This window comes from Tursiops truncatus, chromosome 2 (genome assembly GCF_011762595.2).
Source record: "Tursiops truncatus isolate mTurTru1 chromosome 2, mTurTru1.mat.Y, whole genome shotgun sequence".
Lineage (NCBI taxonomy): Eukaryota > Metazoa > Chordata > Mammalia > Artiodactyla > Delphinidae > Tursiops > Tursiops truncatus.
Genome location: NC_047035.1, coordinates 11,950,812 through 11,969,036, shown reverse-complemented (window position 1 = coordinate 11,969,036; position 18,225 = coordinate 11,950,812). Strand labels below are relative to the sequence as shown.

The window sequence follows — 18,225 nt, the reverse complement described above, 5'->3', positions numbered from 1 at the left end:
AATAACTGTCCTTAATGATGTCTCACAGAGCCTTCAGGAAATTATTTTTGTGTAGAGTTATATTTCTGTGTCTCAGTGTGTGTTTGTATATATTCCAAATGGGATAAAAAACATTAATGAACGCTCTTTCTTTGCCAGGTACTACAAGGATACATATACACGGGAAATTTTTAAAATTTCTTCAAGAAGTAGAATAGTGTAGAGGTTATAACCACAGACTCTGGATCCAGATTGTCTGGGTTTGAACGCCAGCTCTGCCACTTATAGGCTGTGTGACCTTGGATGAGCTATTTAGTCTCTCTGTGCCTCAGTATCCTCGTCTTTATTTTTTTATTTTATTTTATTTTTTATTTATTTATTTATTTAATTTATTTTTGGCTGCATTGGGTCTTTGTTGCTGTGCGCGGGCTTTCTCTAGTTGCGGAGAGCGGGGGCTACTCTTCGTTGCAGTGCGTGGGCTTCTCATTGCGGTGGCTTCTCTTGCTGCGGAGCAGGGGCTCTAGAGCGCAGGCTCAGTAGTTGTGGCACACGGGCTTAGTTGCTCCGCGGCATGTGGGATCTTCCCAGACCAGGGCTCGAACCCGCGTCCCCTGCGTTGGCAGGCGGATTCTAAACCAAGAATATGTTCCATGCCTCTCTCCTAGCCTCTGGTGGTGACCATCAATCCTTGGTGTTCAAAACTCATAACTCCACTCTCTTCCTCTGCCTTCACATGGCTTTCTTGTATCTCTGTGTCTTTTTTTTTTTTTGGCCACGCCACGTGGATTGTGACATCTTAGTTCCCTGACCAGGGATCGAACCCGTGCCCCCTGCAGTGGAAGCGCGGAGCCCTAACCACTGGACCTCCAGGGAATTCCTCTGTCTCTCATTGAATTTAGGGCCCATTCTAAATCCAGAATGATGTCATCTGTAACTTAACTACATCTACAAAGAGCCTTTTTCCGAATGAGGTCACATTCACAGGTGCCAGGTGTTAGGATTTGGGCATATCTCTTTGGGGGACACAGTGCAGCCCACTCCAGTAGGTGTGAGGATGCCTGTGTGCTGTGGGCTACTTATGGATGAAGAGGCGCATTGCTGCCCTGATTGGCATTACCAGGGCCCCTCCTACCCTGGCCCTCCGTGTCATTTGTATACTCATGCACCTTGCACAGAGTGATCGGGCCGTCCCATAACATTGATTGCTGGGACCAGGTCTCTTTATCTCAATACAGCCACTTGGCCTTGAAGCTGGGGTGAGGCCGGCCTGAGGTCAGGATCGTGGGTGGGACGGAGACGGCCTTTTCCTGGTCCTCCCCTTCCATCCCACACTCCCCCAAGTTCCGGCCAAGTCTGTACAAGGGGGCCTCAGTTCTCCTTACAATGAGGCTTCATTGGAACTTTCTGAGCTGCTTCCCTGGGACCCACACAGGCAGCCCGAAGCTGGCGTCCTCATGAGCTGGGAAACGGCGGGGCCTTCTTCCACACAGGCAGCATCCAGCCAGGGTGCTGCACCCCGAGCTGACACCACACCACCTGGGTGGCCCCTCGGGCGGCCTCTCCACCCCAGAGCAGAGCTCTCCTCTCCACCTCACCCAGGTTGCATAGGCCGGTGGCTGGATGCGGCACCACGCCAGGTCACTCCTTCCCTTGGGAGCTAAGGCCAGGATGCTGAGCCCAGGCCCTGTCCCTGTGGCCCAGGGCAAAGGTTTCCCTGGTGTCTGACCACACTGCGTCTGGGTGGGGCAGCACGGACGACCCGCCCCTTGAATCGGAAGGCTGTTAGGACTGCTGATGAGAGCTAATTGCTCTACTTCCCGTGAGCAAGCAGAAGGAAAACAGTCATGGAATGGTTTGTCTTTCCGGTGGAATTGCTCTAAAGTTTTTAGGCTCATTATTCTGCGCTAACAGTGCCATTAATTACCCGGGGCCCCCGTGGCTGCCTCCGCAGGGCCCTCAGCTGGATCTTGGCTGGTGAGAGGGAGGGCACGGGAGCTGGGGTGGCCGACCGTGCCAGCAGATGACATAGCCACTGTGGGCTCAGTGATGGTCCCTGGCAGTTAGAGCTGGTGTGGCCAAGCTGTTTAACAGCAGTAATCATGGCAGGGAAGCAGCCTGCCCGGGTGCCGGCTCAGGGCGTTCACCTCTCTGCCCTCCTGCTCGAGCCCGGCAGTCCAGCCTGGAGCCCCAGCATCAGCACCAGCATTTAATGGTCGCAAATGGGCATCTAGAGGCCCAAGGTCAGCAGGGACTCAGAGATTAGGAGGCAACTTCCTGGTCCCGTTACCATTCTTTGGCCTGGTCACAGCAGGTGTCCGTGTCACTCTGTCCCTTCAGGGCTCTGCTGCTCCTGTGACCTGGTGCAAGGCCCAAACCTCCCCTAGCCTCAGCTGCTCCTTCTGTAACGTCTAGACCTTGCTGCGGCCTTTGACACTTACGGCTTCCACTCCAAGCCTCAGGTCCTGCCAAGCCACCACTTAGGGGGCCCTGAGCAAGCCCTTGTGACTCCTGCCCTGGCCCACCCAGCGGGAAGGGAGAACACTGGAAGACTTGGGCAGTTCCTGGAAAGCAATATCTCAAGAGCCTTTGGCCTCTTGAGTGGTTTAGTCTGAGAAGCAGATAGATGCAGAAACTGAGACCCTAAGAGGGAACGGACTTACCCATGGACTTAACTAAGCTACCTAAGCCTAGTTAGTGGCAGAGAGAGAGCCAATTGCTGTCACTCCAGCTGCCGTTAGAGTCCTAACTGGCCTCTGGGGGAAGCCCTGGGCCAAGTGAGAAGGTTTTAGGATGATTATAAAGCCTTTTTGGTGCCAAGGATGTTTTGTGTTTCCAAGGGAGGTTGGAAAAACCTAACAGGCCCCGAATGCTTGTTTCTGGGTAATTCTGGCCTCCACTGTTTTCACTGCTTTCCCAGAGGAGATGCTGGACCGCATTTCAGGGCTTGGGAAGAGGTCACATCAGTATGAGCTGGGCCGCCCTGGCCTTGAGCTCCAAATGAGACCCAATTCCACAGCCTGTGGACACCCATGGGGCTGCCCTGCTGCCCCTTCCAGACCCATGACGCCTGCAGCTGCCTGGGACACTCCTGTCAGCCTGGTGACGTGGCACACTCTTCTGTGTGGACCCAGAGGGGAAATCCGTAGGAACCCACGGCACACGCAGCATCCAGGGAGGGAGGGCTCCTCGGAAGGTTTAGAGTGGAGGCGTCAGAGGAGGGAATTTTTAGCACACTGACATTGCCGGATCTCTCATCACCACGTACCTTTCTAGTCTGGTCTCTGCAAAACCCAACACCGCTAGACCTGTTTAATCCCACACTTCCCAGTCTCCCCACCACCCAGAGAACCACCAGGACCCTCGCCCTCCCCTTGAGGAAATGCTCATCCCCTCGTCAGGACTCCTGGCTCCCGTTGCCCTCTGACCTCAGCAAATGATTCCACTTTTCTGTGCCTCTAACAGGGCTCATCCTGGCCTCCTCCCGCCCCACCCCCCGGCAGCTCCTTAACAACCAGCTTTATCTCTGGTGCCCGTGGGCAACATCAAGGGACATGGAGCAAAGGAGAGGCACCAGCCACATCTTCCTGGCTTTATAACTAGCCCCTTCTGTCTGATTAAGGTTTTCACCCCTGCAGATATCCTGAGATTTCGTTCCTCAGGTAGAAGGCAAACAGACCACACAGCCCACCCGACTCAGGATTTGAGGCACCAAGATGCTGTTCCTCCTTTTCTGGAATCAAAACTCACATGCCAGTGTGTAGGGGGTCGGGTGGAGGGAGCGTGTTGGGAACGGTCTGGGATCTCTTAGACTGGACCTCTACTTTGTCTTGCCATTTCTCAGGCCTGTGATTCTCCTCCTTTCCCCAGGGACCCTGACGTTTTACATCGTCAGCTTGGGGGTCAGGGAGTGTCGACTGGGAGGGGCACAAGAAAGCCTTCTGGAAATGTCTGTATCAGCATATCTAATAGAAATATAATGCAAGCCACATATTTGGTTTTAAATTTTCTAGTAGCCACACCGAAAGTAAAAAGAAATAGGTGAAATTAATTTTAATAATGTTTTACTTATCGCAATATATCTGAAAATTATCCTTTCAATATACAATCAATGTAAAATATTATTAGTGAACTATTTTGTGGTCTTTTTTTTTTTCATACCAAGTCTTTGAGATCCTGTGTGTATTTTATACTTAGAGCATGTCTCAGTTCAGACAACTCACTTAAGATCTGATGTGGCTAGTGGCTATGGTATTGGGTAACACAGCTCTCTCTCTTGATCTGGGTGGTAGTTACACGGGTGTAGACATACGTAAAACTTTGTCTGACTGTATACTAAAGACTAGTGCATTTCACTGTGTATAAATTACACTTCAATTAAAAAGTTTTAAAAACCCTCTTCAGGGCTCTGCTCAAATGCCGTTGTTTTCCTGAACCCACCCTGGCTTGGAATTAGCTACTTCCGTTGCACTGTGCTTCTGTTATATTTATTCCAGTCTTGTGCTACAGCTGGTTTTTTCTGTGTATGTCTCACTCATTTTATTATAAGCGCCTTAAGGCGAAGATCCCGGTTTGTTCATTTTTAATTCCCCAAAGGGCCCCAGGCTACCTAGATGCTGAATAAATAAGCATGGTTGAAGTGAATCGCCGTTTGTTGTAAACCCCTCTCTGGGCTAGCGGCAGGACGGGCTGGTCATTTGATTCTGTTCTCAGTCCTATTCCAGATGTTGGCAAAGGAGAGGGACAGCAAGAGGAGGAGGAAGATGGCGTGGGGCCTCGTCTGCCAGTCACTCCGAAGAACTGCCTTCCTCTCCGGGGCATCAGCGTCCTGGAGAAGCTCGTCAAGACCTGCCCGGTGTGGCTGCACGTGGGTCTGGGCCGGGCAGAGGCGACCAGGATCCTGCACCGGGAGGCGGCCGGGGTGAGTCGGGGTCTCTCATGGCCGGTAGGTGGGCACGGCTGTCGGGAACTGCGCGGGCTCCCACGGAAGTAGCTGCCCTCTGGACAGCTGCCCATTTGCTCTCTTTTCTTAGGTTTTATCAGCTTTTCGACCAGAACTCAGGAGCAAGGGACTGGTGGGAGGTGTGGTTTCTGCTCTGGGGAGCAGGTGTCCCACTGGGGCTGTACGGCTGGCGGGGGCTCTCTGGGCGTATGGGTGCCCGCGGCAGGACTGACACTTTGAGAACTCAGCCAGGGACTAGAGAGTCTCCGAGCCGGAGGGAACTGAGAAATCATTTTACACCCCCTTATTTTACATGTGAATATGAGGGGCTGTGTGATGGAATCGAAAGTGTTTTGTTTTGTTTTGTTTTGGAGTCAAGCTCTGTGAGTTGGGAAATGGCTTCAATTTTTTGAGCCTCACTTTTCTCACTTTGAAATGGGGTCATTAATAGTATTTTCCTCCTCGTGGTGTAAGCATTACAGAGGAAGATAGATGCCACGCACCATGCATTTTCTCTTACGTGCTACTTCCTTTAAAATTGTTTTTAATTTGTTTAATTTTAAAAGTGATACATACAAGTATTTACTGTAAAAAAAAATCAAGCTGGACAGAAGTGATAAAGTAAGAAGTAAAGTGTCTGATAAGGTCTCTGCCACCCACTCTTTTTCACCTAACCTATTTCCCAGAAGTCTTTTTTTGTTTGGGGCTTTTTTTAAATTGAGGTGAAATTCACATAACACAAAAGTAGCCTTTTTTTTTTTTTTTTTTTTTTTTTTGGTACGCGGGCCTCTCACTGTTGTGGCCTCTCCCGCTGCGGAGCACAGGCTCCGGACGCTCAGGCTCAGCGGCCATGGCTCACGGGCCCAGCTGCTCTGCGGCATGTGGGATCTTCCCGGACCGGGGCACGAACCCGTGTCCCCTGCATCGGCAGGCGGACTCTCAACCACTGCGCCACCAGGGAAGCCCAAAAGTAGCCATTTTTTAAGTGCACAATTTAGTACATTCACAAGGTTGTGCAAGCACCACCTCTATCTAGTTCCAAAACATTTCATCACCCCAAGATAAAACCCCGTATCCATTAAGCAGTTACTCCCATTCCTTCTTCTCCTGGCCCCTGGTAGCCACCGGTCTGCTTCCAGAAGTCATTTCTGCTGGCCGTGTGTGGCGTATCTGTCCATTCATCTTCCATGCAGACACCCACATCTGTAACAGCTAGCATTCACCAAGCACTTTACTGTGTTCTGGGCACTGTCACGTGTATAAGCAGTTTATCCTCACAGCAGCCCTCTGAGGTAGGTAATACTAATATACCCGTTTCACAGAGGAAGTAACTGAAATACGAAGCAGTTAAGTGACCTCCCCCAGGGGACACAGCGATCGCGTGCCTGAGCAGTCGGGGAGCTCCCGTGCTGTATCATACACACAGGTTGTATTTGACCGAGATGGAATTGCATCTTATAGCCATTTTTTGCCGTTCTTAACCCTCAATGTGGTGTGTATCGCTACACTGTGTCCGGGGAATAGTCCAAGCTCCTAAACACAGGGGGCTCAGGTAGTTAGCAGACTAATTCATCCTGGACTAGATAAAATCCATCAAGTCAGCAGTTGTACCTGAACTTTGGAATAACTGGAACTCATGGGGCCTCCAGCAAAGTACCACGAAGTCCCACAGAGGCTCCTGCCATAGTGAGTGGGGACCGTAGAGGCCTAAAGACCCAGCTGAATCCCTCCGGGGCCAGGGGAGGCCTCCCCCAAGGCATGGCCCCAGCTGGGGAGAGGGTTGCGGCGAGGGTGGGGAGGCAGGGAGACCCGCATCCTCAAGGAAACAAGATCTGTTGTTTCATTCCTCCCCACCTAAAGGCTTTCAGTTTCGAACTGCCTGAGGCTTTAGAGCAGATTATGAAACTGCATAGAAAATAAAATCAGAGATTCATACCAGCAGGTGTTCCAGTCGGTATTCCCAGGCTGCAGCCCCAGCTGGTCGTCCACTCTCCTATTAGGATCTGAGGGGATTAGCGTCCCACCCTTCTTGGGAGGATGCAGCTGAGAAACAGGCCCAAGTGCAAGGTTGTGGTGTGACGAATGGCCATTTTCTGGACCTTACTTGGTCATCAGGAGAGGTGTGTCCAGGCATGCGTGTAGATGGGGGTGGACCAGACAGTGAGGACCGTCCCGGGAGACGGCAAGTGGGTCTCCAAGGTGAGCTGCACTGGGTGTAAGTCATGCCCACTTTGTCCAAAGGTTCGATACTCTCTTCAAAAAGTTTACGACAAGCCCAACTCAAAACAACAGTAGTGGTTCTGTGTGGAGATTGCTTATTAACGGCAGGCCCTGTACCAAGTGTTGTATGAACGTCACCTCATTGAATCCTCGCTATAATCCTGTGAGGTGGACTCTGCCATTATCCTCATTTTACTGGTAATGAAACTGTGGCTATGAAGAGTGCCCTTGGGGTTCCCAGAAGCAGAGGATCTGGGAGGTGACCCCAGGGGACACCAGTGGGGGAAATAAGACAAGGAAGGGAGGGCAGCTAATAAAAGGTATGTGTGGGGCTTCCCTGGTGGTGCAGTGGTTGAGAGTCCGCCTGCCGATGCAGGGGACGCGGGTCCGTGACCCGGTCCAGGAAGATCCCACATGCCACGGAGCGGCTGGGCCCGTGAGCCATGGCCGCTGAGCCTGCGTGTCCGGAGCCTGTTGCTCTGCAACGGGAGAGGCCACAACAGTGAGAGGCCCACGTACCGCAAAAAAAAAAAAAAAAAAAAAAGTTCTGTGTTGATGCAGGTTACCCCTGGGGGCAGTGGAGCTGGCTTCTGCTGGGGCACTTTGGGAGCCAGGGTAGAAACACATCTCAAGGTCATTCTGCCCAGAGGGCTGAGGGAGCTGATATTATCCACTGACTGATGATAGCCATTGGTTCCAGGCAATGGGGGATGAGGATTCATGTTCCAGCACCACCTCTCTGCTCTCAGTATGAGAAAATCTGACTCTGGCCAGAAACAGCCGGTGAGCAAAGTGATGCCAAGCTGGCTGTTGGAAGCAGGACTGGGGTCCACTAAAAAGAGTGGGCAGGGCCCCAGCAGCCTCTACCACTGGGAGTGAAGTCACCTGCCCAGGGTCACATGGCTAGTGAGTTACAGGGCTGAGATTTGATCCCAGTCTCGGCTAAGCCAAAGCACACCCCTCCCAAGGGTGAAGGTTAGTAGCCGGAAAGAAAAAGAAGTAATGTTTTGAGGTCAGTCAATACCAGATGGGTTTGGGTATAAGACACGTTTATAAAGATGGATAAAATCTGATCTTACCACTGTCCTCTCAGAGGGTCTAGTGGGGGCTTCATGCACGGATATGAATGGGAAGGCATGGGGAGGGGATGTCTCAGTGCTGGGTAAAAGGCAGGACAGCGAGTGACCTAGAGGAGGCGGGGAGCCTGTCCAGGTGGGCTGATCTGGGCAGACTTCCTGGAGGAGACAGATGCCGAGCTGGGCCATGCAGGATGGACGGGCAGGATTGGGATGGGGGAGCTGAGTGGGTGGATGGGTGATGGAACAGCACAGGCTGAGCCCCAGAAGTGGGCATGAGCTGGGCTGGGGCACACAGGGAGGGAAGAGGGCATGACCGCAGGGATTGGAGCCAACTGGAGTCGCTGGAGGGCAGCACCAAGATGCATTCATTGCCTTGCAATGCCAGCGTCTGGCTCAGGCTTGGGTGCAGGGTATGTCTGGCTTTGGGTGTTCGTTAGAACAAGTGAATGAAGGATGGCAGGGAGAATGGGGCTGGTTCTGGGGAGCTGGCAAAGCCGGGCCAGTTGCTCAGGGCCTGCCTGCAGTGAGGGACGAAGGTCACGTGGCTGTGTTTACTTTCTAGGTGAGCACACATCACACAAGGCTTTAAGCCTTCATCCCAGGCTCCGTGGCTACAAGAGGCCCAGACACCTCTTCACCCCAAGTAGGTGGAGGTACCCAGGTCGCTGTTTTACAACTCAGGGGCTGAGTATAGAAAACAGAAAGCTTCAGGCTGGGTCCTGAAGTGACACCCTTGTCCAGAGCCTTGAATCTAATCCCAGGAATGAGACCACAGGCTACTGTTAAGACTGAAGGTGATGGGCTAAAAGAGATCAGCCGGGCCCTTCCTGCTATTGCCCCCTTACTCTCCCTCTGAGACCACAGGGACTGGGTCAGCCCCGAGGACAACAAAATTGGAGGAGATGCACCTTCTGTTCAATTCTCTGCCCTCACACCCCACTCTTCCCCGTGAGCTTCTGTATTTTCAAGCAGAAAGCAAAGCCCTAAAGCTCACACTCTGATAAAAGACTGGCCAACTTTTACCCAAAGTTGTTCTTTGCATGATCTTATTGATCCTCACAGCAACTTCTGTCTGGTTGGCGTTATTAGTGTCCCCATTTCCAGATAAGGAAATGAAGGCACAGAGAAGTTAAGTCACTTGCCTGAAGTCACACAGCTAGTAAGAGCAGAGTCTGCATAGTATGATCTTCAGGAGATGCTGGGAAGGCCCTTTGCTGCATAATATCACTCTCGTGGAACTGTCTGAAATTCCACCAGTGCAATGGCTTCATCGTTTTTAAGATATAGACACTGGGTAGCCCCCAGGCTGTGAGAGTTCGGAGGGTCCTCAGAAATAACCTGGACCCACCCCTCATGGCACCAGTGAGAGACAGTGCTTCATCATGTCTGGGGCCAGTGGTCAGGAGACTGGAGATCCAGCCCCTTTGTCCCAAATATCTGTATGACCTTGACCATGTCCCACCCCCTCTACTACTCCCCATCTCCTGCAGCCTGCTTCTCTGATAAGGTTCTGGGAACATATTGGCCCCTTTCTGATTCGCGTATATCCAGAGCAAGGCAATCAAAAGCCATCTTTATTCATCCTGCACCCAAATGCTGGGGTGTTTTTTCTTTTAGTTTTATTTTAGAAGTTTTTGATTTATAGAAAAGTTGCAAGGACAGTACAGAGAGTTCCCTTATGTACTTCTCACCCAATTTCTCCCACTGTTAACATCTAACATGAGTATGGTACATTTGTCACAATTAATGAACCAGTATTGATACATTAGTATTCACTAACGCCCATACTTTATTCAGATTTCCTTAGCTTTTACCTAATGTCTTTTTCTGTTGCAGGATCCCATCCAGGGCACCACATCACATATAGTCATAGGTCTCCTTAGGCTCCTCTTGGCTGCAAGTTTCTCAGACTTTCTTTGTTTCTGACGACCTTGATGGTTTTGAGGAGTACTGGTCAGGTGTTTTGTAGAATGTCCCTCACCTGGGATTTGTCAGATGGTTAGACTGGGGGTATGAGTTTGGGGGAGGAAGATCCCATAGGCACAGCGCCATTCTCATCACATCATGACAGAGGTTCCTACTGTCAACATGACGTCACTGTTGATGTTGACCTTGATCAGCTGTCAGTTTCCGCTGTAAAGTTACTCCTTCTCCTCCCCCTTTCATACAGTTCGCTTTGGAAGGAAGTCACTCTGCACAGCCCACACTCAGGGAGGGGGGATTTATGCTCCACCTACTTGAGGGCAGAGCGTCTACATAAACTACTTGGAATTCTTACGCACAAGAGATTTGTCTCTTCTCCCCCATTTATTTATTTATTCGACCACTTACTAATATCGATGTAGACTCATAGGTACTTATTTTATGCTTTGAGTTATAATCCAATACTACCATAATTATTTTATTGCTCAAATTGTTCCAAATTTGGCCACCGGGAGCTCTTTCAGTTGACTCCTGTGTCCCTTTGACATAACCCCATCGTTGTGCGTGTGTTTTGATTATTTGTTTGTTCAGAGCACTTCCTTACTTTCTTACACTAAAAGATGCTCCACATTGTCTTGTATATTTCTTGCCTCAGTCCTAGGATCGGCCATTTCTCCAAGGAACCCTTGTTCCTTTTATTGGAGAATAATGTTAGAAACCAAGATCTGGCGCTATGTGTGTTCATTGCTACTGAAGTGTCATTGCTTCTAGGCCAAGAGGTGGTCTTTTAGTGAAAGAAACCTCTTGTAAGATTGCTTTTTGTAGTGAGGGGTTAGCTCAAGTGTTGCAAGGCTTCCCTGGTGGCGCAGTGGTTGAGGGTCCGCCTGCCGATGCAGGGGACACGGCTTCGTACCCCGGTCCGGGAAGATCCCACAGATCCCACATGCCACGGAGCGGCTGGGCCCGTGAGCCATGGCCACTGAGCCTGCGCGTCCGGAGCCTGTGCTCCGCAACGGGAGAGGCCACAGCAGTGAGAGGCCTGCGTATCGCAAAAAAAAAAAAGAGTTGCAGTAGCCTGAGTTGCAATATGGACCAGCCCACGTTCAAGGCATCTTCCCCTGCTGTGAGACCAAGGAATACCAGTTATGTCCAATATAGTTTGGCGAAAGCACCGGTGAAACCCCTTTCCTGCCCCTTCGGGATGCCAGAGCCAGGGAAGAAGGCATAGTCAGCAGGTCTCCTGTGTGCCAAGCACCGTCTCTCATCTTTCCACCAGCCCTGCAGAACAGGGGGCAGGCTCTCTATTTTATAAGTGAGGAAACCCACCTCTGACAGTCATATGGCCACTAAGTGATAGAGGGTGATTTGAACCCACCAACTGACTGCTTTCAAAGACTTTTTTTTTTAAAAAAAACCACAGTGTGTCAGCCTCATCCCCAGAAATGCGGGTTTCTTTGGCTTAGAGCGGGGCTCAGCCACCAGGGCGATTCTGATAGGCAGCCAGGATGAGAAACGCTGCTCCATGCCAGGCTACAGCCTCGTTATCAGTAATGGGAAAGGTGGGCCACGCGTGTCCAGAGGGGGCTTCGGCCACTGGACCCCTGACCTCCACAGGCACTTGTGGTGCCTCGGAAGAACCAGCCACTTCTGTTCCAGCCCTAAAGAGGGTGATTGGAAAATTTCCCCAAGCGACTGGAAAATAGTCCTAAAATAACAAGAGTAGAAAAGCAGACACAGCTCTGGATTGTCCGGGCCAAGAAGGAATAGTAAAAACAAAACCATTTAGAGTGTATTTAGCTTTGGGTTTTTATGTAATTATTTGAAGAGGAGGAGGGGAATGCAGTGGCTGCATAATTCTCTCCCTAAGCATATTTCTGTCCCAGCTGTTTCTGAAATCAGTTGGTCTTTCCAAACCCCCTCTGGCTGAAGGTGGATACAGAAGGGCTCCAACCCAGCCAGGGGCTCGAACCTCCTGGATTGCAGTAATTTACCTGTGAAACTAACCCTCATGTAAGCCTCTTGGGGGTTTGGGAAAGACCCCAGGACACTGATGCTGGGAGAGAATCTTCTAGAAGGAAGGAGTCCTGGACCCTTTAGTCCCCCTACTTCGCTAGCCTGGAAAAGCCAGCTCAGAGAGGGGAAGTGACTTGCCGAAGGGCACAGCAAGCCAGGGTCCGCACCAAGAGGGACACTGTGTCCTGCCTCACAGCCCAGGGACCTGACCATGAACCCACTGTTGTTTCAGGGGGTGGTGGTAGGGGAATCCTAGCTCTTCAAAGAAAACCGGACCCTCAGAGTGGGCATGTCGCCCGTCAGTTTGTACAATTGGGGAAAGAGGATTCTTCTGCTTTTGGTGAGTTCCTAATCCGGTATGTTGGGGAAGCTGACAAAAGGGGAAAAAAATAAAGAGGGAACAGAAGGAATGGGTGACTCAGATGTCAGCTCAACAAGGCACCAGACGACGCTTGTTCCCACAGAGGAGAGACGTTGAGTGAGGACACTGGGGCACAGCAAGCTTTGTGGGTGGCCCGGTTAATCAGGGAAGGCTTTCGGGAGCAGTGGCTCAGGGAGGGTCCCAGTGTGAGCTGGGAGCAGTAGTGTGAGCTGCTCCATTCCTAATAACCCCAGGCAGCCCACAGGCAAGGGTCCTGGAGGTGGACAGAGAAGGTTCCGGTGCCTGGACTTGCCACCTCACTTTCCCTCACTGCTCACCTTGAGCTCATCCTTTCACTCGGGGCTGAGACCTGAAGTCTGGAGCTGCTAGTGAGGGTCTCTTTCCGTCTCCAGGGTGCCTGGTGCCCCACCATGTTGCCTTTCTGAATCATAGAGCCATCCATGAACAGGAGGGTGGAAACGCTTCCTCCGTACAGCAGGGGGCTCTGAGGCAGGTAGAGACACCATATACTGGGTGCTTATTATATAGCAGGCCCTCTGCCGAAGTCATGTGGGCAGTTCTTTCATTAATCCTTTGAGGCACTGGGCCTACGGTAGCTTCAGCCATAAGGCTACTGTTGTTTATCTAATGAGAAATATGGAGGTTTGGGGTCTAGGGCTGGTTTAGCAGTCCAGTGATGTCTTCAAGACCCAGGTCCTTTCCACCTTTCTGTTCCTCCATCTTCAAGGTTAGCTTTTGTCCTCTGTTTGTCTCCTCACGGTTACAGAATAGCAGCTGCAGCTCCAGCCATCTCACCCATTTAAAAGCAGGAGGTCATGGGCAAAAGGCTTTCTTCTCTTAGGCTCAGCCTTTTTGTCAGGGAACAGATGTTTTTCCAGATACTTTATTGGCTACCCCTGACTGTGAGGGAGGCTGGGGAAGGGGGTGAGTGGCAGAGGGGAACAGAAGAGCCATGATTGGCTTTGACCAAACAGGATTCATCTCCTGAGGCAGAATGCACTGCTCCCAGGCCAGAATTGTGGTCAGTTAGCCAGGAGAGGGAGGGGAACTGGTTCTCAGGGGGGCTGACTCTTAGCGACCATCACAGGCAGGAACTATCATGATGCCATTTTGCAGAGGAAGAAGCAGCCCCAGAGCAGTCACACAGCTCAAGAGTAGCCGACTAAGGACTGACCTCTGAGAGCCTGGCTCCAGAGATCGTGGGCTAAAGTCTTCCACAGAAGGGCCCAAGGCCCGATGCTCTGGACCTTCCCCTTTCCCTCCCTCTTTGCCAGTCTTCTTCCTACACTGTATTCTCATCTGTACAAGGGGTAAAATATTCTAAACGCCAGGGAGGGAGTTGCTGCAAGGTATCTAAAACCTCTAACCAGGTGCCTGGCATAAAACACATGCTCAGTTGGTGGGCTGGCTGGGTTGGAGGACATGTACTATAATGGTCACAACCCTGATCTGAAGGTCACTGGCCTTGCATTCTTGTCCTGGCTCTGCCACGAACAAATAATGTGACCTCAGGATGTCTTTTTGCATTTCTGGGTCTTGGTTTCTTTGGCTATAGAGTGAGGAGCTGGACATACCCGTGGCTTTCAAACTTCCCCACCAAGCTCTGGGGACCCCTCAACAGCACCTCATAGGAGGAAGAGAGGAGGGGGGTATCCAAAGGATGAGGCCCCACCTCCACATAACCCACAGCTGTAGCATTGCCTACTGTGGCATAACGAACCGCTCCAAAATCCAGTGGCTTAAAACAGCCACTATTCAACTTTCTCAGGATTCTGTGGGTCAGCAGTTTGGACTGGGTTCTGCTGAGTGGTTCTTCTGCTGGTCTCTCCTGGGGTCAGTCAGGCAGCTGCAGTCATCTGGCCAGCTGGCCAGAGATGGCCTTGCTCCCCTGTCTGGCGGTTAGTACCAGCTATGGGCTGGGCCTCACGACTCCAGCGGGCTCACTCAGCCTTCTTCACATGACAGCTGTGGTCCAACAGGGTGAGCATGGAAGCAGACATGCCTCTTAAGGCCTAGGCTTAGCCCGCCACAGAGTCACTTCTGCTACATTCTTTTTTTTTTTTTAAATATTTATTTATTTGGTTGCATTGGGTCTTTTAGTTGCGGCAGATGGGCTCCTTAGTTGCGGCTCGAGGGCTCCTTAGTTGTGGCTCGAGGGCTCCTTAGCTGCGGCTCACCAACTCCTTAGTTGCGGTATGTGGGCTCCTTAGTTGCAGCATGCATGTGGGATCTAGTTCCCTGACCAGGGCTCAAACCCAGGCCCCTTGCATCGGGAGCACGGAGTCTTAACCACTGCGCCACCAGCGAAGTCCCCAATACATTCTTTTGGTTAAAGCAAATCCTAAGGCCACCCTTCCAGGTGCAGGGAAATAGACCCCACCTCTCGATGGGAGGAGCTGCAAAGAATTTGTGGCCATTTTAATCTACCGCATAGGTGAGTGATCTTTGAGCCCGTTTTCCTATCTCTTTGTTTGGAAAAAAGATACATAATAATAATCGTGTTAATAGTTATCATTTATTTGTCAAACAAGATTATGCAGATAAAAATCTTAGCATCTGGTTTAGTGCTCAGTAAATGGTAGCAGTCTATAATAAGTATCAAGTGCATGCTCTATGCCAGGCATTTATATATATGACCAGCAATTCTCATAGCAGCCCTGAGAGGTGGAGATGATTATTCTCAGGCTCAGACGAGGAAATCGAGACCAGAGGAGTAAAAGTAACTTGCCTGCAGACCCACAGCTGGTAAGGAGCAGAGCTGAGCTTTGAGTCCCCCTGCAGCTCTAAAAAGTGGGCTGCAGGGGGTAGAAAGAGAAGTAAGAGGGGCTTGGAGAATTTGCACATGGACCCCCTCAAGGGTGCTGGAGAAGGAGCTCTGGGAGGCACACCCAGCCCGTGAGCCCCCTGGGTGCTCACCTGCAACAACCATCACGGGCAACATCTCCTTAGAGGATAAGCAATGGACACCTGGTGGGGGAGGGGTGTGATAGGGACACAGGCAGTTCACTCAGATGCCCTTCTCCTGGCACTGGCTTTGCTGAACTCTGCTGGGTTTAAGCATGGGAGATGCACCTTAATCTAGAACGCTTTGTAGGAGTTACCGGTCTGCATACGTTCTCGCAGTGAGCCGCACGGCGACACTGTTTTTGAGGTGCTGTCTGTGGCTACTTCCTAGAAGGGACCCTGTGACTAGCTGAGGTGCTAAACCTCCCCAAAGGGGAACGTGGAACAGACCATCTTATTCCGAAGGACAGTGGCCAAGGCAGACCACTGACTGGGGTTCTGCCCATAGCAGGCACCTGTCAGTGCCCCCTCCCCGACTGCCATCTGGGCGGGAGAGGTCAGAGGACTCCTCTAGCCTCTGTCCCTGCTCCTCCCCCTAAACCCCCAACCCAGAACCTTATCTTGGCTTTTCAGATAAGAGCCCCAGGACTTGGCCACGGCAGAAGGAAGTGCTACAGGAGGCTCTGTGGCCATGCTGAAAGGGTGGGTGTTGGACGCTCAGAACTGGGAACCTGAGCCCAGCCTGGGGACTTTCCACCCCCGTCTGCACCCCTGGCCTGTAGTGAGTAGATAACACAGACTTGATGGCAAGAGATAAGGGAGATGTTCTTGGCGACACCTGGGTCTGCATCTTCTGCACTTCCTGTTTGCGTGGCCTTGGGTTTATTTAACCTCCCTGTGCCCTGAGTCTTCATCCATCGGAAGGAATGGTAGTAGTGCCTGCTTCCTGGGGCTGTGGGGAGAGCTGGTGATGCCGAGCGTGAGGTACTTGGCCCGGAGCGCAGACGTCAGCCGCTCTTTTCAGCTGCTGGCTCCTTACCCTCCGCTGCGCCACACCCTCAAGGAAGTCCCTTCTGGGTTTTTTTCACAGCAAACACATGTGGTAGACCGATCCCCAGTTCTAGACTGAGCCCGAGACTGGGAGACTGAGGAGTGTCAACCAGCCATGGGGAAGGAGGGCGGAAGCAGATGGAGAATTAATCCTCAGTGAGCATCGGTGGAGACACGTGTATCCCACTGGGTGCTTTCCTATGCAGCGTCTCATTTACCCTTCCAACACGGAGGCGTGGGGCTTTGGTTTCATTTCTTGTTTCTGCTGGGTGGTCGTGGGTGTTATCCCCACTTACAGCTCAGAACACTGAGGCTCGGAGAAGCCACAGAATTACCCAGGGCCACAGAGCTCACGGCTGGCTGCTCTGGGCCCTCTGGGAGCCCAAGAAGAAAGGCAGATTGTGAGAGACTGTGACTCTCCCCGCAGCTGGAGGAGTTCCTGTCCGAGAGCTCTCATCTCCTTTCTTTCTGTCTGTGGAACGGGAGGGTGGAGAACGGGGTCCATGTCTCAGCGGAGTGACTAAGTCCAGAAATAGTTGCGTGCTGGGTGTGAAAGAGCCAATTAGACTGCAAGGCGGCATTGCTGGAGGTCCCAGTTGAGGCTGGCGACCATGATTTGTCATTGCAGTCACCCTAGAGAGACATCAGTGGGGGTCAGATAGTCCAGGAAGAAGTTGACCATCAGTGGAGTAGGCAGTCTATGTCGTCCTGCGGCCCCGGCCGTCCACTCGTCTCTCACTCGATCTCTCTGACAAAAAGTCCATCCTTAGGATAGGTATCCTTACTGTCTTGTTTTATTCTCTTGTATTTTCTTTTGGAAAGAGAAATGGTTGGTGGCATCTGCCTTAATGGGTCATGACCCACAGTTTGAAAAACACTGCTTTCCTTCCTGTGCCATTCCTGACGCTCAGGGTGGCGAGGGGCCACTCTGCTACGTGCATGTGCTTCTGAACCAGTGACCTGGCTTGTGTCCCTCACACATGTGCCCTACAAGGATAGAAACCCCCAGTTTGTTTTCAGTTGAGGGGAGCGCCAGCCTCAGCTCCTTCCCGGTCAGGGTCAAGGATCCAACGTTGCTGTCTGCCTTCCCAGGGACACCACCGGCTCCCGCTCGGGCCTCGCTCCCTGTGCCCGGCTCCCCAGAGTTCCAGCAGGGGGGACCCCGGCAGCAGCCGAGAGTTCCCTTATTCCACACTCACTCCCACATATGTTCACTCACACACGTTCACACACTTGCACACACTCACTATGCTCTGGGCAACAGTTCTCTGATACCAGTTGGATGTCCTACAATTCAGTTCAATTCTGACATGACTACCCGAAGCGAACACAGACCCCATAAGTTAAAGGGAAGGTCCCCAAAAGACTGCTCTCGCTGCAGATGCCAGACACTCGTGGGGTCCCTAGGCTCCCTACTCTTCTGTCTGACTTGGTCACAAACGTGACCCCTCTTTAGGTTTGATAATCTGCTAGGAAGACCCAGAAAACTCACTGAAAGCACTATGCTTATGGTGACAGTTTGAATATAAAGGATACAACTCAAGATCAGCTGAATGTGAGACACGGGGGTGAGGTCTGGGCTGGGGAGGGGGACACGGAGCCCCAATACCCTCTCCCGATGGAAACCGGGCACGCAGCCTCCCCACGTGTCAGTGTGTTCACCAGCCAGGAGATTAACTCATTGCCCGGTGCTTGAACTCAGTCTGCAGTCCCTCTCCCCTTTCCAGAGGTCAGGGTGGGGTTCGGGTTCCAACCCTCTAGAATTATGCGACTGGCTTTCGGGGGCAGCCCCTCCTTTAAGGTCCCACTTGAGCCGACTGTTAGCATAAACTCAGGTATGGCCCAAAGGGGCTCTT

At 51.7% G+C, this 18,225-nt stretch overlaps 1 protein-coding gene across 3 annotated transcripts in view; it reads left to right on the top strand.

Annotated features, from left to right (window-relative positions):
* RIN3 (Ras and Rab interactor 3) overlaps positions 1–18,225 on the top strand; it is a 119,229-nt gene that overhangs the window by 32,826 nt on the left and 68,178 nt on the right. For all 3 annotated transcript variants that reach the window (XM_073800100.1, XM_033850700.2, XM_033850701.2), the window contains exon 2: positions 4,690–4,897. In XM_073800100.1, coding sequence (XP_073656201.1) covers positions 4,690–4,897 — 208 coding nt within the window. The remainder of the gene's footprint in view (positions 1–4,689; positions 4,898–18,225) is intronic.